The following is a 25,677-nucleotide window of genomic DNA, read 5'->3' as shown; positions in this document are numbered from 1 at the left end:
GGAAAGGCTGAGCTGGACCAATGGTGCCTGACCTTGGTTGCACATTAGAATCACCTGGGGGCTTTTAAAAGCCCGCTGGCCAGGCCAGCTCGATTGCCTCTGGGGTGGGGCCCTGGGCAGCTGTGTGTTTTAAAGCTCCTCAGAGGACTCCGATGGACACAGCCAGGATTGAGAACGACTCAACAGAAGAGAGAGAGGCTCCAGAATGGAAAGTAGGCAAACACCTTCATCTAAGGAACAGGTGGAGGAGAAGCCAGGAGAAGAGCTGCAGAAATAAAGATGTGGAGAACCAAAGGAGTGAGTTTGTTTATTAGGAAGGACAAAATCCACAGTATTCAAACCTGCACAATGACTGAGGAGAACGACAGCCCAAGGGTATCGTGGTCTGATGACACATCCAGGGCAGAGAGTGGGACGTGAGCCCTCACAGGTAGTGAGGGGAAGCAGAGTCTCAGAAGAGAGTGCCTTTTGGGGGGGGATGGAGAGAGATCAGAATTTACTCCTCCCCTCTGCACTGCCTGGTGGACACCAGCTAGCAAAGGCCACATCGGTGGACCATGAGGCCACTTGCACCAGGCCCATGGTGAACTTGGAATTGCCTGCAGCAACTTCTAGAAAACATCAAAAGCAAGTTGACAGAGCCTGAGTTGTGACATCAACTAGGAGGCGGGCCCCCAGGAGGGGACAGATGCAGCCAAACACCTGCTACCTGGTCTGGTTTGGGCAGCTTCGGGCAGTGAATGGGGACTTGGCTTCTAAGCCAGCTCTCCTGGTGAGTAGCTGAGTCCCCGTGCACAGCAAGCGTGCTCTCTGTACCGCGTTTCCCCATCTGTGACATGGAGGCAACACCAGCCCGTGTTTCACCGGCTTTCTAAGTCGTGAGGCGCCAGATGGGCTGAGGGATGCTGAGATGCTCAGACGCAAGGGCCCGTGGCTGCAGGACCCTCTGACATTACTGGACTGGAATTACCAAGACACTCCTGGATCAACTTTCAACAGGAAAAGAGTTAAAACAAAAGGGGCTTCCGTCTCTCTTTTAAAGTAGAATTTCTACCTGTGGGAAAGATTTTTTTTAAAACGTGTTTTTAAATTTTAATTTGTTGTGGGTGGATATTTTATGAAGCACAGTAAATAGAAAAATGCAATGAAAAAGCAGACTAAGGCGTAACATTATCCGTCCTGTTGCCATAAATATTTATAGTCTGTTTCTGTTGTCGTCTTGTTGCAGATCGGGAGCAGTCGATAAGCCTGTACGGGTGCCCAGGTCACACTCTGGGGTAGGACTGGTCTATCTCCTCACCTCCCAAAGTAGACCAGTAGCACTGGCATCACCTGGGAACTTGCTAGAAATGTAGCATCTTTGGTTCCATCCCCTGTCTGCTGAGCCAGAATCTGCTTTTTAACAAACGCCCAGGTGATTCATGAGCGCGTTAATGTCTGTGGTGGTACCCGAGGCAGCTGGGCCTCAGGAAACTTGTAGAATGAAGGAATTACCCAGGATCTTGCCTCCTGATCTCAATTTCTGATAACACAGGAGCCGCTGGTCTAACCTATTCCAGATGAGCAGGACCAGCTACATAATAAATTAATTATTGAACACTACATCTGAAACTAATGATGTACTATATGTTGGCTAATTGAATCTAAATAAATAATCAAAAAAAATTTTGCAGGGCCCAGTGCAAAAATGAGAACATGGGGCCACCTTTTCAAAAACAATCATGAAGAAATCCAAAATTGTGACAACCAAGCCTGGGGCCCTTCTAAGTGTGAGGCCCTTAGTGACTGTGTGGGTCCCCTGCCCATGAAGCTGGTCTTGCTGATGAGGTAGGAAACGGTTGGGGACATTCTGGACTCACGCATGCTACTCAAGATAAGTCACAACATTTCTGCCTTGTTTTTATTCATTAACGAACACTATAATTAAAACATTATAAAACCCTCATCCTTTTTGAAGTTTTTTTTTTCTCGATACGCAAATAGGAATGGTTTTAAGTAAGGCTGGGATTCCAGTGTAAGTAATCCTTCCAAAAAATACAAATGTGTATGTGCCTATTAAAACGTAAATGGAAGCTCTGTATCGGGAAAGACAACTTGTGCTCATGGATTTTATTGACGGTGTACAGATTTTGATATATTGCATTACAATACTGACTGCTAGATTTCTTATAAAGATTTAGCTCATATTTACTCTAGATTTTTTCTTCACAATAAAAATAAACTCATGCCACTGTTTAGTAACCAATAGCATCAATTCATTCAAATTTAATGACAGTTTTATTAAACCTAGAATCTGGTATCACAGAGCATTCACAGTGCGGGAGGTCACAGTTATTGAAAAAATAAATAGTGAGATAAATATATTTATTATTTACAACTTTTCAACTCATTGCTCCTGCTTTGCTTGTTAGAATGAACAAGGATGGTGGCGTTCAGTCCGACATGCCAGAAATGTCTCGGGGGCGGGGGGACTCAAGTGACATATAGAGCCCCAGAAGTTCTTGGTTTTGATCGTTTTTAAGGGGGTTCTTCCTGGACATCAGAGGCCCCCCGATTCTATCTACCTGCTGTTTGGTAGGTCATGGCCAGACCCCAGGGAAATCCCACGGTCCTGCGAAAACTGTGCCCAGCCTGCCTCTTGGGCATCTGGGCTGTGCCCAGCCTCTCTCCTCGCTTGGCCCTTTTCTTGGCGGGTCCTCCCCTGCCACGGGCCCGGCCCCTCTGGCGGGCAGCCCTCTCGCCTCTCTAGGTCATCAAGGCTCTCTTTGTGTTCACCCAGCAACTACTCCTGGCTGGCAGTTGCTGGCCAGGAGACACATGCAGAAGGCACCTTGCTCTGAACTGGACATCCAGCCTCCCGGACTAGCAGCTCCCTGAAGAAGTTCCCCAAGAGCTGGCCCCCAGAGGCTCAGCCACAGCTCTGTCTGCTGGGTCCCCAAAAATCCGTGGTCTAAGCCATGTGGAAGAAGTGCCAGGAAGCGTTCTACAGCTCAGAAGGGCACCTCTGGAGGTGAGGACAGGGATGCCCCACTGGCCAGGAAAAAAAAAAAAAAAAAGAACCCACTAGAACATTTGATTTGGAAAAACGGAGCTGCCTGGCTCACACCCCAGTCATTTTCAGTGTGAGGAAGGCCCGGCTCCTTCTGTTAAAGGAGACAGTCCATCTGGATAATTGGGAATCCCTATCTTGGAAATTCTGGGGTGGGAGCGGGTAGGGTGCTGTTGTCTGGGACCCTCCTTTTATTCACAAAGGCTGATCGTACCAGACCACGCAACTAGAAACCCCAAACTGCCCATACTTTCTCTCGATAGCTTAAAAAAATTGTTTTCCAGTGATGGGGTAGGGAGGGTACATACCTTCTCCAGAATTAAGGGTTTTATTGGCCTTGACCATGGAAAAGTCCCAACCAACATGTTGCATAAAAAGCAACTGTTTAAATTCTGGCAACAGTGGGAATAGGTGTGGATTATGTCCAAATTTGTCATCAGGCTTTTAACCAAGGAGCAATCAATCCCAGACCCACAAATCTAATAATGGATAAAGCTACACAACCAAGGGCTTGACTGTCACGGGGGTGCAGTGGGCATTTTCAGCTCTCAGAGCTGCCTCCCATCGCCCCCAGGTCTGTCTCGGGGGTATTCAGGCCACAGATATTTCCTCAGACTAGAAGGGACCATGTTTTCAGCCGCTGCTGCGAATCTCGTGGAGGACACCAGCTCCTGAGCCCTGGACATGCACACATCTGTACGAGGTGAGGGAAAACCCTGGAAACACGAAGATAAAAGATGACACAACGCAGGACCACCAGCCCCTGGCAGTGTGTGAAGATTCAGCAGAGACAAATGGAACCAGGGTACTATTTGTCGTTGAAAAATTAGAATTAAAAAAAAAAAAAAACCTCCACAAAATATCAAAGCTTTAATACCAGCCAGCTGGCTTCCTTGTTGCGATGGAAGAAGCAGCTCCACCCACGTGGCACAATGGGAAAAATGCGCCTCTTCTCCTGATTTTATGTGGACACCCAGTTCCTCGAGTTTGGGCAGCATTGTGACAGGCTGGTTGGTCTCCCGTCGGCTACTAGGCTTGAGGGATGGCCTGACACATAGCTAGTCTCCCAGTCGGCTATTCCTCATTGAGAAGCAAATACAACAACTTAATGTCTTTTAAAAATCTGTGCCCCTGTGGTCTGTGCCCTTTGGGGAACATTTTCTACAGTTCTCTGCCTTGTAGGGATGGATCCATGGAAAGACCCCCTCGTTCTACTGCCCGCATGCCTGATGCAGTGGGAAAGTTTACCCAGTGCGGGAGGGGCCCCTTCCCTGTGCTTTGAGAAGGTCCGGAGGGAGGCTTGAGGGGCTCAGGTGATCAGCTGCAGCAACCAGAAGAGCCAGAATGTACTTGTCCACACCTGGTGGGGGTGTCCAGACACTCTGGGTGAACCCACATAGAGAGGGCAGGGGTCAGGGAGGCAGCACTTTGGGTATGTGTGTGTGTGTTCCAGGGGCTGGAGGGAGATGACAGATTTCCTGCCACCCAAGAGGTGCCCAGAGAGCATTTTCAGAAATTTCTGGAAGTTTCTATGAGCACAACAAAGCTGCCAAGACGTGAACCATCTCAGGTGCCCTGGACACCTCAGCTAACTGCCCCAAAGGGAGAAAGACACACAGAGATCATGTTCAGAGGGTGTTAGACTCGGGAATATTTAAGTCACGGCGCGTGGGAAACAATCTCCTGAAGATTTGCAGCCTAACAGGCAAGTTCCTGGTTTATTCAAGTAGTAAGCTCTTGTTGAGAGCCTGTCACATACACAGCCCAGTCATCTTTTCCAGTCAAGGAGGGACATGGCCCGCGAGGGAAGGAAAGCGGGAGGGTGCGGTGGAAGAGAAGTGACCACCCCCAGCCCTTGGCCCACTCAGGGTCACACCCACTGGGGAGCACCAGCCCCAGCTTCGGCGTCTCTGCTTCCCTCCTGCTGACCCACAGGAGAAAGTCCCCACATGTGGCAGGCAGCACCTGCACTGTTCCCGCGCCTGGACCCCACTGGCCCATCTCATGCCAGGGGAAGGAGGGCAGGGCACGAAAGCAGCTTCAGCCTCTGGTGCTGGGGTTCTCCCCCACTTGCCCTCTGCCCCAGGGGGTACAGAACTGACCCTCTCGCAGGCCATCTCACCTCTGTCCACCCCCACCTTAAGGAGAGGGAGGGGCCCCAGGACTCTGGCAGGAGACACATGTCAGGCTTGTGATTCCTCATACGAGGGGGCAGTTTCTTCCTTGGGGACCTAGACCCCTGGGGAGCCCAGGAGCGGTTCTTTGGTTGGGGTCTGTAGGACTGCTCTAGAGTGATGGGCATGCCCCCCACCTGGTTTAACCTGGCTCTGGGGGGGTTCTGCCTTATCAGCTGCTTGGGTCTGTAAAAGCAGGGGATGGACAGGCAGAAGCAAGACGTAGCCCTAACAGGTGTGTGTGGGGGAGGGGTGATGAGCAGCGAGGTCTGTGCACGCGGACGAGATTCAGAGACCAGCAGACTGCAGGTTACCGGAGGGATCATGGCTCTGCCCTGCCCTGCCCGCGGTGCCCTTCACCATTAGTCTTCCCCCAACCCCCCAAGCTGACTCAGAACCTTCCTCCAGGGCCAGGCTTTCAGACACCACACACCTAACAACCCTGTCCGTGCTCGAGCTGGTAAGGGCAAATTCCAAACTAGAAACTGAACAGGAACCACCTGCTCCGGATTCTACAGACATTTTCCATCTCAGTGCCATGGTTCATTTTTTTCTTTCCTGCTCCCAGTCAGAAGAGCTGAATTTATTTTTTTATTGCCTATTTTTGAAGCAGAGTAATTACCCCATGCTACTTAGCTTTGGGAATAAAATAAAGGACGTAATCCTGTGTAGTGATAAAAGCATCATTTTAAAGTGAAGGCCTAATTAATCAAGCAATTCTTTAAACTCGTGATGAAAAATAGTTAAAAAAGAGAATTATTCACCTATAGTGTACATACAGTTTCCTGGATACAATAAATACACAGATCCTTTAAGGAAGTTACATTGGCACATTACAGTCAAAAGAGAATTAGCCAGCAGGAGTGCTCTAGGTACTAGAAACACTATATTTTTTTTTGTCTCCAACTGCAACTGTAGGATACTGTATCATCTCAGATGGACTCTCCTGAGGAAGAGGCAGGTAATTAGGATGTGTTCTCTAGAAGCTACCCAAGGATTCAGAGAAGTGAACATCAGCACAGACATCATCGGGGCCACGTGGCCTGTGCCGTGTAGATAAAAAAATCTTTTGGTCTTTACCAGGAAAAAAAACAGGGGCACCGGACAGGGAGAGCTATTGGGATCTGAGCTGGGGCACCAGGAGTCGATGAACTGTTTGCCGAAGTTTTAACTTAAACAATGAGAACCAACCACAAGGGTAAGGCTATGCCTCCACCCACCCCCCCACCAAGGATGGCCAACCCACTGGCCACCCAGGGAGGGGTGATGAGTGGGAGCTTGGCTCTTATTCTGCTACTTACTGACAGTCGGCCTAGAGTCACCCGGCCTCTCCCAAGACTACATGTTCTGTTACACAGGGAGAATCATCCCTATGTACGTCAAAGGGCAATTCTGAGAACTGAGATGGAGATGGACACACTCTGAAGCCCAGATGAGGCCGTAAGACCAAAGGGACCCAGTGAGCTATGCTGAAAGGTCCTAAGGGGCTCTGAACTCCTGGGCATGTCAAGTTTATACCAACGATCCCACTGGCCTCCCACTTAGCTAATTTCTTAGGAAAATCACCTTTGTCCTCAACTTGAAGACCACAGAGCCCAATCTAGGTAGAGAAACAAAAGAGGAACCTTAGTGTGGTGTAGCTGCTAACACTGATGCGGATCCAGAACAGAAGCCTGGTGACCGAGTTCCCTCCCGTCTTAGGCTCACGCTCACCGAAAGGACGCAGACGCAAGCACTTCCTCTTTTGAAATTCAGGAGGCCTTAGCAAGCACAGCCACGAATTCTGCCTCAGGTCACAATCTTTGGGTTTCAGGAAGGAATTAGCTATTGCATTTCAGCTCATCACCCATGACTGATTACTGGTGAATCACTAAAAACCTTCTTTCCTCACCCTATCCGGGCCAGTTCCCATACATTCTTCTGGGCAAAATACCCCAGTTATTAAAAGTGCATCAAATCCGATAGACTTTTGCAATAGAAATATTAAAAAAATAAGAAAAAAACCCCTCTATATAAAATGAATTGTGCTTTCCTTTTTAGAAACCACGGATGGTTTGTGTTCATAAATCTTTTTAATATAGATCTGAGAGCTACGAAGCAGGCGAAAATTGTTTAGCATTTTTTTTTTTTTCTATCTCTCTGTGACTCCACCTCCCATCCTTGGCCCTTCATGGGCAGCCAACTCTACGGCTCAAGAAACTTAGCTCTACAAAATGCCAAGTCATGGTTTTCATACTTGCCTCCTGGGAACAGAGAGCAATTCTTTTTTTTTTTTTTTCAGGAAATCCCTCTTCTCATTTTAACCCCTTACGTGTGGCTCACTCATTCCGGTTCAGCAGGCTATGAAATTTGCTGGGCACAGAGACAGTCGGGTCTTGCAACAGGGTGACTTATGAGAGGAGAGCACTTAAAGGGACAACCCCACACGGATGTTGTGCCGCATCACGCAGAGGGTCTGGACGGTTGGGCCGCAAACTACCATCTCCGCTGCGTCTCCGAATTAGCACCCAGGTAGATGTGAGTCTTTCATGCTTTTCTATATTCCAAACCGAACGTCTCGGTGTCAGTGCAACACGATACACACAGGGTCCGTTTTCCATGGAGCGTTAGTTTTTTTGGTCCCCAGCATGGCCTTTTTGTACGGAATGCTATTTTTTCAAGTATGATGATCTACAGGACATTTTATTTTTTAATATCTCATCGCTCGTTCTCTGAAGGCCTCAACACAAGTGACAAGGAAGTTCACGCGTGTTTCTCCTCTTGGCTGTGAGACGCTTTTTCCAGTCTTCCGATTTTTCCAGAGAAAGGGGTGGAGTGTTTGCCCTTGGGGGTCCCCCCCAAACGCTCAGCAGGGTGAGGCCTTGTCCCCTCCGAACTGTGAGTGCTCCCAGCCGAGGTCAGGGGCGCACATGCGGCCTGAGGGACTCACACCGCGTCCCCCCCCCCCCCCCGGCCCAGAGGTGACACTTGAGGCGACACTCCCATTTTGCACTTGCCCCAGGGGACCTCCCGTTCTCCTGGCTGCCTCACTTCCGAGGCTGCCGGGCGACAGAAAGACACACTGCACACGGAAGTCCTCACTACAGTGTCTGAGAGAGGCGAGGGGCACGCCGCACCCCTGTGGCTGCCAGCTCAGGGGGCTGCCAGGTGGCTCGGCAGCAGCCCCTCAGTCTTGCCTTGCGTGGGGAGGGCAGAGCTCCGAGCAGGAGGAGGCCGCCGTCCAGCGGCCGGGCTTGTGACCAGACGACGAGCACGACGGCCCTTCCTTCCAGCGTGCGGAAGAGCAGAAGGTGACCACCGAGGCAGGAGAGACTGGCGGTGGGGCAGGGGAGAGAGTGAGGACACCGGCACCGGAGAGTCCAGAACAGCTCCCGGGGCGGGGGGTGGGGGGCGGCGCGGGCAGCGGCTGGGCTTTAATTGTCTTCTCGGCACATGGGCAAGTTGACAAAGGTGAAGACGTTAAACTCGATCATTATGGAGAAGCACAAGAAGACGGCGTAGAGGGCCAGCACGCAGACGCCCAGCTTCCGGTCAAGTCTCCACTTGTTGAGATGGATGCCGAGGACCTGGAGGGACAGAGCGCAAGGATGGGCCCGGGCGTGGGGGGTGGGGGGGGTAGAGGAATGAATGCAGGTGTCCAGGCATTTTCCCTGGAAAACTAGACACACGCTACGGACCCCAGAACTTTCTCCAAAATGTGGGTGAGGGCAGAGTGGCGCCACAAGGCACATCCGTGGTCCAGTCCGATGGAAGGGCGAGCCCCTGACCCAGGCCCGCGGGCTCCGGGGACACACGGCAGCTGCCCCCATGGGACGGCCCGCCTCGAGCAGGCACACCAGTTCCTGGGGACCCGAGTGTCCTCAAGGCCCAGCACGGCACCAAGGGCCTCCCCCTGCCCAGACCTTCTCTCGCGACAATCAGGGACCTTCTCGGAGTCCTCTTTGCTGAACTTGGCATCCTCAGCCCTCTTAGGCAAAACTTCTAATGCATCTATTGGCTCACAGCCTGGCTAACTTCAGGGGTGGGGTGTGAGTGAGTGAGTGAGTGAGTGAGTGAGTGAGTGTGTAGATGGGCTTGGAGCACATCCTCATTCTATATTGCTTCTAGACCCTCCCACACTTCATGCCTTTCTTTCTTATCTCTGAATGGAGACTTCCTAAGGGCTGGATCACAGTTACCCCATCAGAGCAAGGCCATGGGTTCTATAGAGACAGACGAATCTGGGTTCAAATCCCAGCTTTCCCATTTCCTACCCGTGACCTTGGGCACGGTACTTAACCCCTTGGCCTCGATTTCTTCTGCCAAATGGGAACAGTATCATCAGGTGGCTGTAAGGACTGAATAAAATAAGCAGAGGTACAGTGTGTAGCTCAAGCCCGGACGCGTGGAATAAGGTGGCCTCGGTATTACTCATGTGCCAGTCCTGAGGCCGGACAGTCATGCCCCTCCTCTGTCAGCTTGGCTAGGCTGGGCAAAATTTCTCTCCTCCTGGCCGTAGTGAGGGGAGACAGATGGGGCAGTGGGGAGACAGGGATGCAGTTCACTTGCTCTGGTGACTTCTTAGTCACTCAGGGAAAAGTGTAGTGGGGGGGTGCCAAGGTTCTGGGTGCAAATTGTGTCTGAGGGGATCTGTGAATTTGCGTTTTCTCAGTGTCATCCCTCGCTGCCAGAGGGAAGAGAGATGGGTTTCAGAGACACCGCAAGTAACAGTGCAGGATCAGATGGAATGAAGGACAATTCCGGAACCGGAAGACTCACAGTGAGAGCGACAGAGCCCAGCAACAACACCACGGAATAGACCAGACCCCGGCTGTTGATCTTCACCTGGAAAAACAAACACACATGCCTTGAATCTCGGGGCTGCTCGGGGCCCTGTTCTGAGAGCCCAGGGCATCCTCGTGTATTCCTTCTGGAAAGCATAGGGTAGGGTGTTCACGGTGAGCCTGTAGTGGGGGAGGGTCGGCTAACCGTGGATTTAAGTCTCCACTCTGCTTGGGAAGGAAGCGACGAGGAGGGGACACACGTGCCCGTGGGCTGAGGTGCGGGGGTGGCTGCACATGGGGGCTTCCTCCTGCAGGTGCCCCTCAGGCCATTCCAGAGGTCCTCATGGAAAGTGGGTGCCAGGGTGCCAAGGGGGGGCAGCGTGTCCCCTGGGGCTCTCTGCTGGAACAGGGCCAATGCCCTGCTGGAACAGGGCCAATGCCACTGTCCGTCCCCATCAAGTGCTCCTGTCTGGCATCCACGCCAGACTTATAAGGCTTATAAGGCAGTGGGAGGAACTTACCGTGGACCCATAGTTAATAACCATGGTCTGCAGGCCCCATGGTATGCCGAGTCCCACTAGGATGTCAAATACATTGCTTCCTATGGTGTTTGAGACCGCCATGTCACCAAGGCCTAGAGCAGACAATTGACACGTGTCACTCACCAAGATGAGGTTGCTGGAAACCCCTATTTGTGTCCTAGTTGCGCTGCTCTTCAGAAGGGAATTCCTCCTTCCTGGATCCCACACTTCAGAAAATTCTTATGAGGTCTAAATCCACTCCATGAAATCTAAGGGGCCCCCTGGGGGCTGAGTGATGACCCTTAAGATTCCTATGTTAGAGTCCTAACCTCCAATAGCTCAGAATGTGGCATTATTTGGAGATAGGACCTTTATAGGATCATCAACTTAAAAGGGGTCATTGGGGTAGACCCTAATCTGACTAGTGTTCTTACAAAAGGGGACACCTGCACACAGCACGGAGGGAACATGAAGACGGCCGTTTACAAGCCAAGGAGAGAGGCCTGGAACAGATTCTCCCTCACGGCCCTCAGGAAGAACCAACTCTGCCAATACCTTGACCTTGGGCTTCAAGCCTCCTGAACCCTGAGACCGTACATTTCTGTTCTTTGGGGTGCTTTGTTATGGCAGCCCTGAGAAACGAATATAGGGCCCTCTATCATTTCTCCTGCTGGGGCAGTCCCCTGATGTTCCCCGAGGACCCACTATGTGCTCCGAGGACCCACTATGTGTGTCACCTTATTGAATCCTCCCAGGGTAACTGTCCTGGGAGGGGGCATTGTCCTCATATGGAATCAAGGCTTGGGGCACGCCCAAAGTCACACAGTTTGTGAGCGGTCCAGCATCCCTCACACTGAGCCAGGCTGTGTCCTTGGGGCCCAGGTCGTGGGGCCATGACCTCAGAGGATAAGGCATCGGGTCTCATGCCCTGGAGGCTTCTGCGGGGTAAACTCTTTTCTCCCAACTAGACTAGAAGCATCTTAGAGGCTAGGGACCTCGCCATCATCCTCTGCTTCCTGCCCAACTGGCTGGGATCATGCTAGCCACACAAGCGAAGGACTTAACAGCTCGAGGGGTATTAAAAGTTAGAAAACAAACTTGTACAGACTCTGGCTGCCTGCCGTCTGCTCTACCTGGGCCACCTAACTTCCATCCGACATGAGCGTCAGAAGCTGCCACGAATGCAAGTGTGTGTGTGCAATGAACGAGCTTGGAACACAAATGTCTGCAGCCCTAAGACTGCTTGGGTCCCTGAGAAGCTTGCAGCCGCTCGGCCCCGCACCCGGACGGCCGAATCGCGTCCGTCTGAGCACCGGCCCTGTGGGGGGACGCTGGGCTACCCCCTCCTCCTGCCCTGTGGCTGTCACCTGCGGACCTCCAGGACACAGTGCCTCTCTCAAGGACCTCACGTTTTTCCTCCCTGTCTCGGCACCGTGCTGGGTGCCTTCAAAATCTTGGCGGTGCTGCTGGGGCGCTGACTCCGGGGCATCAGCCTCCCAGCATCTCAGTCTCTGGAACAACGCAGGGACGTGCAACAGCAGTTTTGGGCCAGCTACTCGCCTCTGGTGAGGACGCAGCACCCGCTCGATGGGTCAGGAGGTACGCGGATGCCCAAGTTTGAGAGGAGAAGGTTCCTCAGATTTGGCAGGCTTCCTGCCCTGCGCAGGTGCCGTGTATCGAGGAAACTTAGGGCAACCTCTCTCAAACTTCAAGAGTGTAGGACTCACTTGGGGGCCTGGCGGTGGGTCTGGGGCGGGCCTGAGAGTCTGCATTTCTTTTTTAAAATTAATTCATCAATTAATTCATTCTGGGGGGAGAGAGAGCAAGAGCGGGGGTGGGGTGGGGAGGGGCACAGGGGGCGAGAGACTCTGAAGCAGGCTCCACATTCAGCTCAGCACAGAGCCCAACGTGGGGCTCAATCTCACAACTGTGAAATCATGACCTGAGCTGAAACCAAGAGTCGGATGCTTAACCCACTGAGCCACCGAGGCAGCCGCAGATTCTGCATTTCTTACAAGCTCCCTGGTCAAGCTGCTGCTGCCGCCGCCAGCCCGGCCCACACTTGGAGCTGGGAGGATGCAGGATTTCCGCGTTAGAGCACGTGGCATGGTCTGCTTGTGCAATGGATTCTGAGCAGAGGTTTCTGGACCCTTTGCCACGAAGAAAGCGCCCATGCTTTAGCCATGTCTGCTGGATCCTCGGCCAGTGTCCCTGGTGTCACTTTCATGACGATACGCTCCACCTGCCCCTTGCCCTCACTCACTCTCTGTGCCCTCCACATTCCACAGGAGTCACCCTGGTAGGATGTCCTCCCTCAGAACCCCACTTAGCCCGGGTTCCCACAGAGCCCTTCCTTGACCTCACCCCCTGGCCCCTCACCTTCTCCCTTCATGACCCTGGCCCCCAGCCAGCCTGGACTCCAGGGTTGGTTGTTTCAACAGCACATTCTCTTCCCCCTTGACCTTCCCTGCATCCACCCGGCAACCCCAGCTCTGGGTGAACTTGTCATGTCTCACGTGTGTGTCACTGGAGCTGGGTATGCCTGAGTCCCACGTGGCCAAGCTGACGCCACTGAACCCCAGCTAGGCCCTCGATGCTCGGTGGCTCTCCTATTCCTCACTGCACCGGGTTGAACACTGCCCTCCCCTGCAGCTCCTGTCCCCCCGGCACCGGTGCCTGGGGCTTTATTTGCAAACAGGGTCTTTGCAGATGTGATCAAACTAAGATGAGGCCATACTGAGTTAGGATGGGCCCGGAGGCACTGACGGGTGTCCTCGTAAGGAGAGGGAAGTTTGGACACAGACCCACGCAGAGGGATGAGCACCACATGCTGAGGGAGGCAGAGACAACGGTGACGCAGCCCTAAGCCCGTCCGGCCACCCCCAGAAGCTGCGGAGAGAGGCCTGGAACAGACCCTTCCCTACAGCCTCTGGAGGGAGTGCGCGGCCTGGCTGCCACCTCGATTTTGGACTTCTAGCGTCCAGAACTGTGCAACCATCAGTCTCTTGTTTTAAGCCACCCCGTTGTGGTGTTTTGGTTACGAGAGCCCTCGGAAGTGAAGACACTCACCTCAGAGGTCACTCTAAACCCCGCTCCCCTCAGCTGCTGTCTCCACTGTCCCCACTCTCCACAAGCCTCCGGCCTACGTCAACCACACTCCCACATTTCTCTCCCAACATCTCAGGTCTTCTCAGGACCGACTGACCCCTTCAGTCAACCCTTCCTCCTAACTTGGGAGGAATAAAATGTCACTTTCCGCCTTCCAGAGCCCACTTTCCGCTTGGGCACTTCTTTCCTGTCTCCTCTGAGGTGTCATTCTATTACTGGCCCCCGGCGCCCCGCCCCCCCCATACTTTCACACTTTCATCTGTGGAGGAAGATGTGTGGGGGTCCATGCTGGGTTGCGGCCTCACCAGCACAGACACCACAATCAATAAAGGTCAGGCCTTTACGGGGCTTTTGTTCTGCATTAAAGAGCATACAGGTACTCCTCACCTTGCTTAACCCATGTCAGGTAGCGAGCCCCAAAGAAAAACCACTAACCAACCAACCAAGTAACCAAACTCGTATCCATGTTCTAGAACTTTAAGAATAGGAAAACGGTTGGGAGGTACACGGAGGTACATGGAGATACCCCTCCCCCTTTGTCTTCCTGGGACCCGAAGACTTCTCGTTACTATTATTGCATTTGCTGTAAAAAGTCAGGGTTTCAGCTCTGTTTAATGTCGCACTGGTGATCTCAGAACAAGTTCCTTTGATCCAAGTCTGCAGAGGCAAATGGTTCTAGAGATCTGGATGGGGATGTTTATGGCGGTCGTATTGTCTCCACGGATGGACTCGGGATGCATGGTGCTTTCCCCTCATCAGCCGGCTCCAGAGCAGAATGTAACAGCTACTGGTCAGAAGGGCCATGAACTCCAACCCCAGTAGGGGCAGGGGGGCCTGCCTGGTGATGCTCACAGCTGGAGGGGCACCACCCTTACCTTGTCTCGCCACGATTAAGCTGGCCATGCAGTCTGGAACACTCGTGCCCGCTGCCAGGAAAGTGATGCCCATGATGACATCGGGGATCCCAAGAGTGTATCCAATAATAGTCACCTGCAGAAGAGTCGGGGGGCGGGGGCATGAACCAGAAGAGTCGGGGGAGGGGACATGAACTCCGGGAGGAACACCCAGGACCTTTGCTTATTCCGAGTGTTTTTAACTGGAACGTAGGACTGCTGTTCTATTTGCTGTTTTAAAACATTTAGAAATGGAAAGAAAATGAAAACAAGACCCACAGACGACCACTATTACCCCTGTCTGTCAGCCCATGGTTCTCAAACTTGAGCACGTGGAAAAGCCTCTGGCGGGCTGGTTACAATGCAGACTGCTCCCCCCGCCCCCCACGTTTCTGATTCAGGAGGCCTGGGGTGAAGCCCGAGAGTTGACGTTCCTACCCAGTTCCCAGGTGGCTACTGGTCTGGGAACCACACTTGAAAACTCTTGCTTTAGAATATATCCTTGACCTTCTTTTTGGTGTGTGTGTGTGTGTGTGTGTGTGTTAGACGCTGTGGATACCTTTCCACCCTGTGTCATCATCTTTGACACTATTTTAAACTGATGCATAGATTTCATGGCGTGGCTCTATGGTTCTAGCCAATCCCTCACCATCGGACAGTGAGGTGGTCTCTTTCTTTGCTCCTACGACCTCAAAGCATATAACATGTATTGAGCGCGTACTGTATACCAGGTGCTCACGTTGCATACACAATCTCAGGTGCTCTAGTATCACCACCTACTGGTGAGGGGGCACTGTGGTTACACTCATTTTACGCCCAGGGAAACAGGCTCAGAGAGGTTATGCAGCACTGCCTGTGGGCAAGAAGCTGCTAGGCGGTGGAGCAGGGATTCTGGGCCAGGTCCTACTGACTCTAAAGGCCATGCTCCTACCTCAATATCATGCACCTTGTGTGTACATCTTTGGGTTATCTTACTGCCTTCTTAGGAAAAGCTCCAAGAAATAGAACTTCCGGATCAAAGGATCCTGATGCAGTCACACACTCTACTGAGAAATGCCTGACACTCGAGAGATGGCTGGGGCCCTGAGCAGAAGCCAGATGGAAAGCCCTAGAAGCATTTGAATAACCCCATTAGCTCTGGCTTGCCCCCCCCCATCTCTACAGTGGGAACCGTGGCACCTCTTAGGGTTGTTCACATCTCAACTGATGGCTCCGATCCTAGCGAATGGTCGTGTGATCAGGAGAAGCTGGTTTGCTTCTCTGAGCCTCAGTTTCCTCATCTGCAAAATGGGCTTGCTAATAAAGACTGAGAAAACGTGAGGTGACAGTGCCTGGCCTGTGGAAGATGTTCACAGATGTATGTTTCCCTTCTCCATCAGACACTGAGGAGGGCAAAACTGAACCACTGATCCATCAATGTTCCGTCTACCTTGGTCATGAACGAGATCTCCACAAGTACAACCAGGCCGTGGCCGACATGCTTTCCGTGGGGGATGCCAGACATCATAAATACAGGAGCCTGGGTTATTTTGGCATTATGGGGGATGCCTCCATTTCCCCCCTAAAATCACCGAACTACGTGGCTGAGAAGCTGAAGGATGGAAGAACAGAAGGAAGGTCTTGTGTGTGTGTATGCGCGTGCGCATGCATGCACACACCATCCAGGGTGCTTCAGACTAGAGATGCCGCCTGAGTGTGGCGTTGCCCCGGACTCTAGCCCTGGGCCCTCTGAGCCCACCTGATACTTAGGCTTCCGACAGGGGAGCAGAACTGAGTCCAGAGCTCTGGGGCTGACTATCTGTGCAGCCTTGTGGAAGTCGTGGCCCCCCTCTGGTCTTCAATCTCCCCAGCGCTGCAAGGGTGCCGGACAGGACGATCCCTTCCCAAGGTCCCTCCCTTCACACTGACATTCAAGAATTGTTTTCTCTGAAGCCTTAGGGGTGAGAGATGTAAAAGGTGGTAGGGGTAAGTCAGGTGAGGAAGTAGGAGTGAGGGCAGGTGACAAGTCACCGCTCCCTGGCGGCCCCCATCGGGTCACAAGGAAAGCAAGCTCATGGCCCGAAATGAAGGCTAACATGGGGTGCTGTTGTCTTGACCAATTTCTACCATGAGGGTCATTCCATTTCCCCCAAACTGAGGCGGGCTGAAGTTCAAAGCCACAGGTAAGGGTGCCCCAGCCAAGCAGTTCCTGTGAGCCCAGGCAAGCCGCTTCCAGACTCTCTCTGCTTTAAGAAGTGCAGGTGGGCTGACTCGAGGTCATGGGGATGTGAGTGTTGTTAAATGTCTGGCCTCACAGCAAATGAACAGAGCTGATTTCGTAATACTGTTGTTTCCAGTAACTTGAGAAGAAAAAGTTTCACCCATTCATTAATTTGATCTTTCCTAATTCTCATACCTACTCCTCAGATGTCATGCAATACTTTTCTTCCTTGCAGTGTTGTTTTGGGAATGCACTTCAGTAAGAGAATTCACTGGATCCTTTTATCAGGTATAAAGATGGGCTGGTGTTAACCTTACTCCGAAAAATGTCAATTTACAAGGGCAATTCGCATAAGGCATCGGTTTTGTGATCCTTGATTGTCCTTTACTGGGGGGTTTGGAGAGTAGCTGTTTTCAACTCTTCCCACACCCCAACACACACACACAGACACACTCCGGCATCTATGAGGATTTTACCCTTTGTCTGAACAAAGCATGGACGCAGCACTGGCTGCATCTCATGGTGAAAACAGTTGCTATCGGCAGTTACAATTGATCAGTCACGCTGCCAACTCGAACCACAAAGCCTGAGCAGAGACCTCCATCCTCCCCATGACCTTGTGAGATGGGAACGGTCATCCCCCTTCTGCAGAGGGGGTGACCATGGCTCATGGAAGCTGAGTCACCTGCCAGGCTTCACGGCTGGTAAGTGGGAGATCTAGGACTCAAATGCATTCCCATGTGACCCCACAGCCCTTCCCTCCCCACAGGGTGGTACATACACAGAGCAAGGGGAAAGGGGCTCCTGCTTACCGCCCCCCACCTCCAGCCAATTTAAGGTTTGTACAGGGACCTGTCACGCGTGGCCAGAGGCGCTTACAAAGAGCTATGCCAATGCCTCTCTGCTTGCAAAACTTCAGTCCAAATGGCATCTGAAAACTCCAGTAAGAAATTGAGGGGCATTTCAGGATAGTCGTTGAGATCATGGACTCAGGAGCCCAACTCTAGAACTTACTGATTATGTAACTAATCGTATAATAGTTGGTAACTGTGCAAGTGGGCCAATTACTCAATCTGGATACCTCAGTTTCCTCATCTGTAAAATGGGCAAAATAAAAACCCCCATCCTACTGGGTTGTTATGAGGGCCAAAAGAGTTTATTGGCAGGGGTTACAGAAAAGACTGCCTTGTGTTCCTCTCCCACTGACTCGTCTCCCTCACCTTCCCCCAGGGGCCCTGGAAAGGAAAGGGGACTAGGCACTAGCCCTCCAGAGATCTTCCCAGAGCAACCCCACCACCCTGCCACATTCCTTTTCCCATCGCACCTGAGCAGCAGATCTCAGAATCTCTTCTCCTGCCCTTACTCTTGCCTTGAACGTCAGTGCCATGCTCTGTCCATCCGGGTATCCCCGGTGCTGAGCACAGCGCCAGGCACCTCTGCCGAAACCCCCTTCTACTGAGAAATAAGCCAACGTCTGTGGAGGGAGGCGACTTGCTCAAGGTGGCACCGCCGTGTCTGAGGTCGCTCTTGAACCCAGCTCTCCCACCTCCGGCAGGTGCTGGTCAGGGGCTGTCTGTACAGCCCACCCCTGCTTCCACCACTCACCAGCCACACCATTATGTAGGAGAAGACAGCGATCCACAGCGTGGCGGTGATGAAGGTGACCATGAAGTATTTCTCCCAGCGGGGCTTGCTGCAGTTGGGGATGGTGATGCACAGGAGGAAGATGAGTGGCCAGGTGAACACCCATTTGGCTCTGTCCCCTCTTGCCTCTGCAGTGGGATGAGGTGGAGCCAGAAGGGGGAGGAGAGAAACATATACCAGGTTACACAACTGCTAGTCTACCTGTCTATCACTTTGTGTTTTAGTCGTTTCTTCATCCATTAAGCGGAAACATTTTCTTTCTTGGTTGTTGCAAGAATGACATGATATAATGTACAAAAAGACCCAGCACACACTGTAGCATACAGTTAGTACTCTGGAAATCTCAGCTCCTTTGTTCCAAGGTCATATACTCTGCTTGTTGTAGATACAAGACTAAAATGTGAGTGTCCTGGCTAGCAGGCGTAACCTCACTGGCCCCTACCAACAGAATCCACAAACAATTCAACCAAGGAAAAGTGGCCTCACTGAGCCACTGGGTGCAAGCATAATGTCCTTAATTAGCCACTGAGTACAGTGTGCACATGCAGGCTCAAAATTAGCTTGTTGGCCACTCCAGTGAAATAGTGGAGGACGGACTTCTGAGGATTCTCCTCCACAAAAGCAATGAGAACATTGGCAAAAAATGGTCAGAGTCAGCCTTTTTCAGAACCCTGGAAATTAACCAAAGGCGTGTAGTAATTCCAGCAGAGTTTACTTAAGAAAATTGGCAGGATCTCAGTGAGAACAGTGAGCTTTGTGGAGTTTTAACTTGCTCTATTTTCCAGTCCTTTCCACCAGCTCCGGAGTCGCCTTGAGAACCAGCATCCTGGCATCCACCACAGGGGGGCAGGGCTGGAGCTTCTTCCAAGTCCATTCTCGGAGAACTGGCATTATTTGACCTGTCTGGTGGTTTCCTGGAAGATCCCACTTTCAAGGCTGTCTTTATTTTTCCTGAATCAGAGCTCCGCCAGTGTGAATAGCATTTTCCTTGGGGGCATTTGTTGAAAACAATCAGAGGCAACTGTTGAACATCACACTGTCCCAGGTGGTGGGTAACAGTTGAGACAAAAAAATGAACTGGCCAAACAGCTTAAAAGGAAAAACTGGGGAATGGGATATATCTATAGAGGGCTTTGCAAAGCTCCCACATATTTGGGAATCTAAAAGACCATGAGTATGCATAGGGCTGCGCCCGTGGATATTTGCATGCTCAGTAAAGACTTGAAGATGCCCTAAGCTTTCACCTCTGCCTAATGCTGAGGCTCTGAGTAAGCAAGAAAGTAAAAACTAAGGTAGATTTGTTAACTATCTGCCTCGGTGTTGAAGGTGTGCCCCCAAACACACACAGAACTTAACGGCAAAGATCGGAAGACTTATTTGGTCCAGGCATCTAAGGAAACCTCTGTGCTATCATTAGATGACCTTAAGAGAACCTAGCAGATATTTCAGTGTCCACGCACAATAAAGAAGACAAATTTTACAGAATTAGCTGAGAAAGTTGACTAAACAAACAATAGCAATAAATAGCAGTAACAAGCAGCCCTGGGAAGGGAGAAGAATATGATTTCTAGCATTGTGAAATTATATTATTTTAAATGGCCAGTTTCCAACAACAACATCAAATATGAGACACGCAAAGAAACAAGAAAGTATGGTCCATACACAGGAAAAAAAAAATCAGTCTAAACTACCTTTGAGGAATTCCAAACATTGGATTTACTAGACAAAGACTTTACCTTTTATTATTATTTTAAAGTTTGTTTGTTTATGTACTTATTTACTCCTTTATTCATTTTAGTAATCTCTACACCCAATGTGGGGCTCAAACTCATGACCCCAAGATCAAGAGTAGCATGCTCTTCTGACCAAGCCAGCCAGGTGCCCCTAGACAGAGACTTTATATTAGCTGTTTTAAACATATTCACAAAGGAGTTGTCAAAATGTCTAAAAAAACTTAAGAGAAGTAAGAGAATGATTTCTCACCAGAGACTTATCAATAAAGAAGTAAAAACCATAAAAAAGAACCAAGAGAAATTCTGGAGTTGAAAAGTAAAATAACTGAGAAATTCACTGCTGGGGCTCAACAGCAGATTTGAGCAGGAAGAAGAAATCAATCAATGACCTTGAGGATAGGCCAGCGGAGATGATCTAGTTTCAGAAACAGAAAGAAAAAAGGAAAAAATGCAGGAAAAATACCCGAAGAACTCACATTCAAAAAGTTCCCAAATCTGATGAAAAACATTAACATATACATTCAAGAAGGATACATACACATTATTCTCGAGCTCACATAAAACATTCTTCAGGATAAACAACACCTTAGGTAATAAAAACAAGCACTGATACATTTAGAAGGATTTAAATCAAGTGAAGTATGTGCTACAACCACTCTGCAACGGAAAGAACTTAGAAATCAGTAACAGAAGGAAGACTGGAAGTTCACAAATATGCGGAAATTAAAGAACATGCTCCTAAATGACCAACAGGTCAAAAAAGAGATCACAAGGGAAATTAGAAAATACTTTGAAATGAATGAAAATGAAAACACAACATACCAGAACTTATGGGATGCAGGAAAGACAGTGCTTAGAAATTTATAGCTATAAATGACCATACTCAAAAAGAAGAGCTTAAATCAATGACCTAATCGTCCTCCTTAACACAAAAAAAGAGCAAAGTAAGCCCCCAAAAAGAAAAGAAATAATCAAGATTAAAGTGGAATAAAATAGAATTTTTTTAAAAAAGAAAATCAATGAAAATAAAAGTTTGTTCTTTAAAAAGATCAATGAGGGGCGCCTGGGTGGCTCAGTTGGTTAAGTGTCTGCATTTGGCTTAGGTCATGATGCCAGGGTCCTGGGACTGAGTCCCCCATCATGCTCCCTGCTCGGCGGGGAGCCTGCTTCTCCCTCTCCCTCTGCCGCCCCCCACTTGTTTTCTCTCTCTCTCTCAATACATAAAATCTTTAAAAAAAATAAAAAGATCAATGAAATTGACAAACTGTCAACTAAACTGACCGTGAAAAAAAAGAGAGAAGACTCAAATTACTAAAATCAGGAATGAAAGCGGGTGATGGTTATGTGCCTCACAGAAATAAAAAGAATTATTAAAGAAATACTATGAACAACAGTATGCCAACAAATTACATAACCTGGATGAAACAGACCACATCCTACAAAGACAAAAACACCAAACCTGACTAAAAAAGAAAATCCAATAAGACTTATAACAAGAGACTGACATAGTAAAAAAACAAACAAACAAAACAAACAGAAAAACTTTCCTTAAAGTAAGGCCAGGACCAGATGTCTACCAAATGTTTAAAACAGATTTAGCATGAATCCTTCACAACTCTTCCGAAATGTAGAAGAGAAAGGAACAGCTCCCCATTCACTCCACGAAGCCAGAATGATCCTGGTAGCAAAGCCAGACACCAAGAGAAAAGAAACGCAGACCAATATCCCTTATGAATATAGGTGCAAAAATCTTTAACAAAATTCTGGCAAACTGAATCCAGCAACCATATAAAAAGGATTATGTACCATGACTGAGTGGGATTTATCCCAGGAATGCAGGCTTGGTTCAAATATGAAATTTAATGAATCCAGTATACCATGTCAATAGGATAAAGGAGAAAAAAAAAAACAAAAAACCCTGCATAATCATGTCCACTGAGGCAAAAAGAAAAAGACAGGCACTTAACAAAATTCAACACCTTTTCAAAACACTCAGCAAACTAGGAAGAGAGGAGAATTTCTTCATCCTGATAAAGGGCATCTATAAAACCCTCACCACTAACATCATAGTTAATGGCGGAAGACTGAAAACTTTCAACATGATGAGGATGTCTGCTCTGATCATTTCTATTCAATATGGTACTGGCGTTAGCCAGGAACACTAGGCAAGAAAAATAAGTCATTTAGCTTAGAAAGAGAAAGTAAAACTATCCCTCTTTGTATACGGCATGATCTTGTAGAGAGAACGTTGTAAAAAGTCCACACACACAAAAAAAACTATTACAGTAAATCAATTTAGCCAAGTTGCAAGATAACAAGATCAATATACAAAATAAGGTTGTATTTCTACATGCTAACAATGAACAATCCAAAAATGAAATTAAGAAAACCAGTTCCATTTACGATAGCAGCCCACAAAACAAAACAAAAACAACCCTTAGGAATAAATGTAACAAAACATGTATAAGATTTATATGCTGAAAACTACCAAACAACATTGAAGGAAATTTAAAAAGCCTTAAATAAATGGAAAGCTATTCTGTACTTGGATCAGAAGATTTAATATTAAAATGGAAATGCTCCCCCAAAACTGATCTACAGATTCAATGCAATCCCTGTTAAATCCTAGCTGACCTTTTTTTTTAAAATAGAAACTGACCAGCTGTTTCTAATAGTTATATGGAAATGGAAGAGACCCAGAATAGCCAAACTAATCCTGGAAGAGGAACAAAGTTGGAGGACTTAACATGCCCTGATTTTAGAATTTAATACAAAGCTATAAGCAATCAAGAGAGTATGCTCCTGGAGTAAGGATTTATAAATCAATGGAAGAGAATTTTGAGTCCAGAAATAAACTCATCCATTTAAGACGAACTGATATTTAAAAAGGGTGCTAAGACTATTCAATAGGAAAAGGACAGTCTTTTTTAACAAAGGGTTCTGGGACAACCTATCCACATGCAAAGGCATGAAATTAGACCCCTCCCTCACACCACATACAAAAATTAACTCAACATACTGAAGATCTAAATATGAGGTGAAACTATAACACTTAGATGAACATGAGGGCACAGCTCTTCATGACACTGGATCAGGCAATGGTTTCTTAAAAGACACCAAAAAACACAAACAAAAGAAAAAAATAGATACACTGGATTTTACCAAAATTTAAAAGTTTTGAGCTTCAAAGGACACTAGCAAGGAAGTGAAAGACAATCCACATGATAGGAGAAAATATGTGGAAATCACATAAAGGTCTAGTTTGCAGAATAGGTAAAGAACTCATCATTCAACAATTAAAAAAAAAAATCCCAATCTGAAAAATAGGCATAGGATTTGAATAGATGGTTCTCCAAAGAAAATATAAAAATAGCCAATTACTATGTGAAAAGGAGCTCAACATCTTTAGTCATTAGGAAATGGCAAATAAAACTACTTTGTACCCACAAGTATGACTACACCAAAAAAGGCAGATAATAATAAGGGCAAAGTTGTGGGAAAACGCAGACCCTCATACACTGCTGGTGGGAATGTAAAATGGTGCATGCAGCCTCTTGGAAAATAGTTTGGCAGTTCCTCAATATGCCCACACAAAAATGTGTACTCAAATGCTCATATCAGCATCGCTTATAATAGCCAAAAAGTAGAAACAACCCAAATATCCATCAATGAATGAACAAAATGCAGCATATAAACACAATGTAATGTTATTCATCCATAAAAAGGAATGAAGTACCAACCCATGCTACAACATGGATGAACCTAGAAAACGCAAAATGAATGAGACCAGACACAAATTCTGTTTATATGAAATGTCTAGAATAGGCAAATCCAACAGAGATAGAAAGATCAATAGTTGTGGGGGGCGGGATGGGAGTGATTGTTCATGGGTGTGGGGTTTTTGGGGCGGAGAAACGAAAATTTTCTGGAAGTGGGAGCCTGGGTGGTGCAGTCGGTTAAGCGGCTGACTCTTGGTTTCAGTTCAGGTGGTGATCTCACTCAGGGTTGTGAGATTGAGCCCTGCGTCAGGCTCTGCGCTCAGCATGGAGTCTGTTTGGGATTGTCTCTCCCTCTCCCTCTGCCCCTCCCACTCATGCACGCATGTGCACTCTCTCTCTAAAAAATAAATCTTAAAAAGAAACGTTCTGGAATTATATAGTAATGGTTGAACAACTTTGTGAATACACTAAAAACCACTGAACTAGATACTTCATGAGGGTGAATTTCATGGTATGTCTCAATAAAAAACCTGCAAAGTAGGCTGGCAGGAGCTGTGTTAGCTCTCTACATCTGGGCTTGAATCTTCCTAAATCATTAAAAGCATATTTACTAAGAAAAAAACACCCCAGCCTGCTTATAATAATGAACCAACAGACTATGGTTAGCTAAAAAATCGGCAAATCCATTCATGTATTCATCCCAGAAACGTCATCAGAGAGACATCTGTCTTCCCAGTTCTTTCTCTACATAACTTTCTGCACCTTGCAATTCTTGCATAAAGAGCAGAAAGGTTTCCTGCCTGATTGGATTGTCCAAAACTCCTGGCTCTTCCCTTGTCAGCCCACACCCCAATCCATCTAGGCTGCTGGGCCTCTCCACAACTGACCTAAAACTCCATATATGCGGGAAGAATCCACTTCGGGGAATTGTAACCCTGAACATTTAAGTGCCCGGGAGCATCTTTGGAGATACATACAAACGCCACAGCATGAAGACCATTTTCTTATTTTCACAGACACAAAATTGTGTTGTTTTTGCCTGGTTTGGGTTTCACATCTGGTTTGGACATCTACCCTGAGCTGGCCCCACCCAGCTGGCAAGCCTCAGGGCCCACCATTGTTTTCTATAAAACAATGCTCCATCAGACCTGTTCTGCTGTGTTGTTCAACTGTTGGAGGCGATCCATTAATGGACTGTGAGAGCAATTAAGTGGATGGCAACTAGCATTTTCTTTAAAAGAAGTAAATAGTAGTGTTATGGTATATAGTAAGAGTTAAATATTATTCTACGAGACTTCTGTTTCCCTTTTATAGGTATCTGTGTGTGAAACAGTTATTGCTACAGATCATGGTCATATGTGGAAAACTTCCACAGGGCTCATGCTGTGCCCCCCACTTCTCCCCCCCTGAACCCCCCGCTATGTGCAGCCTCCCCATTGTTCTGACTCTTCTGGAAAGCCTTTCCTCATTAACTCAGTCCATGGTGATCTCTTTCTTCTGTAACTGCTTTGACTTTTAAGGATATTTATGAGCTACTAAAACTAGCGAAGCTGACCTAGGGCCTCACTGCCCGAATCCCCCATCTACACTTTTCCAGGACAGGGTGCAAACACAGCTGGTAACAGCTTCGGGTGCCTTCTGCACTCGTCTGGAGCATACGCTTAGCAGGAGGTGACACGCTTGTCCTATTTGCTAACAGCTTGCACTGTGTAATTCAGCACTTTATTTACAGTTTTGTTCCCTGACTGCTGGGTATGAAGTGCCAATAATTAAAGGCCAGAGACAAGACAGGGAGTGGGCAAAGCTCTGGCACCTGACATGGGGGTCAAATTCTGCTGGGTAACTCATCAGCTATGGGTCACAGGGCAAGAAG

At 48.6% G+C, this 25,677-nt stretch overlaps 1 protein-coding gene across 4 annotated transcripts in view; it reads right to left on the bottom strand.

Moving 5' to 3' along the window:
* Positions 1-2,101: 2,101 nt before the first annotated feature.
* SLC24A4 (solute carrier family 24 member 4) overlaps positions 2,102-25,677 on the bottom strand; it is a 181,739-nt gene continuing 158,163 nt past the window's right edge. For all 4 annotated transcript variants that reach the window (XM_073895798.1, XM_073895799.1, XM_025870452.2 and 1 more), the window contains 5 exons: positions 18,314-18,480; positions 14,491-14,605; positions 10,508-10,620; positions 9,982-10,047; positions 2,102-8,789 (listed from right to left, as the gene is read on the bottom strand). In XM_073895798.1, the coding sequence (XP_073751899.1) occupies positions 8,637-8,789; positions 9,982-10,047; positions 10,508-10,620; positions 14,491-14,605; positions 18,314-18,480 (614 nt within the window). In that variant the 3' untranslated portion in view covers positions 2,102-8,636. The remainder of the gene's footprint in view (positions 8,790-9,981; positions 10,048-10,507; positions 10,621-14,490; positions 14,606-18,313; positions 18,481-25,677) is intronic.

This window comes from Callorhinus ursinus, unplaced genomic scaffold (genome assembly GCF_003265705.2).
Source record: "Callorhinus ursinus isolate GAN/ISIS: 27379988/994484 unplaced genomic scaffold, GSC_fseal_2.0 scaffold8, whole genome shotgun sequence".
Lineage (NCBI taxonomy): Eukaryota > Metazoa > Chordata > Mammalia > Carnivora > Otariidae > Callorhinus > Callorhinus ursinus.
This window is presented reverse-complemented; position numbering and strand designations above follow the sequence as displayed.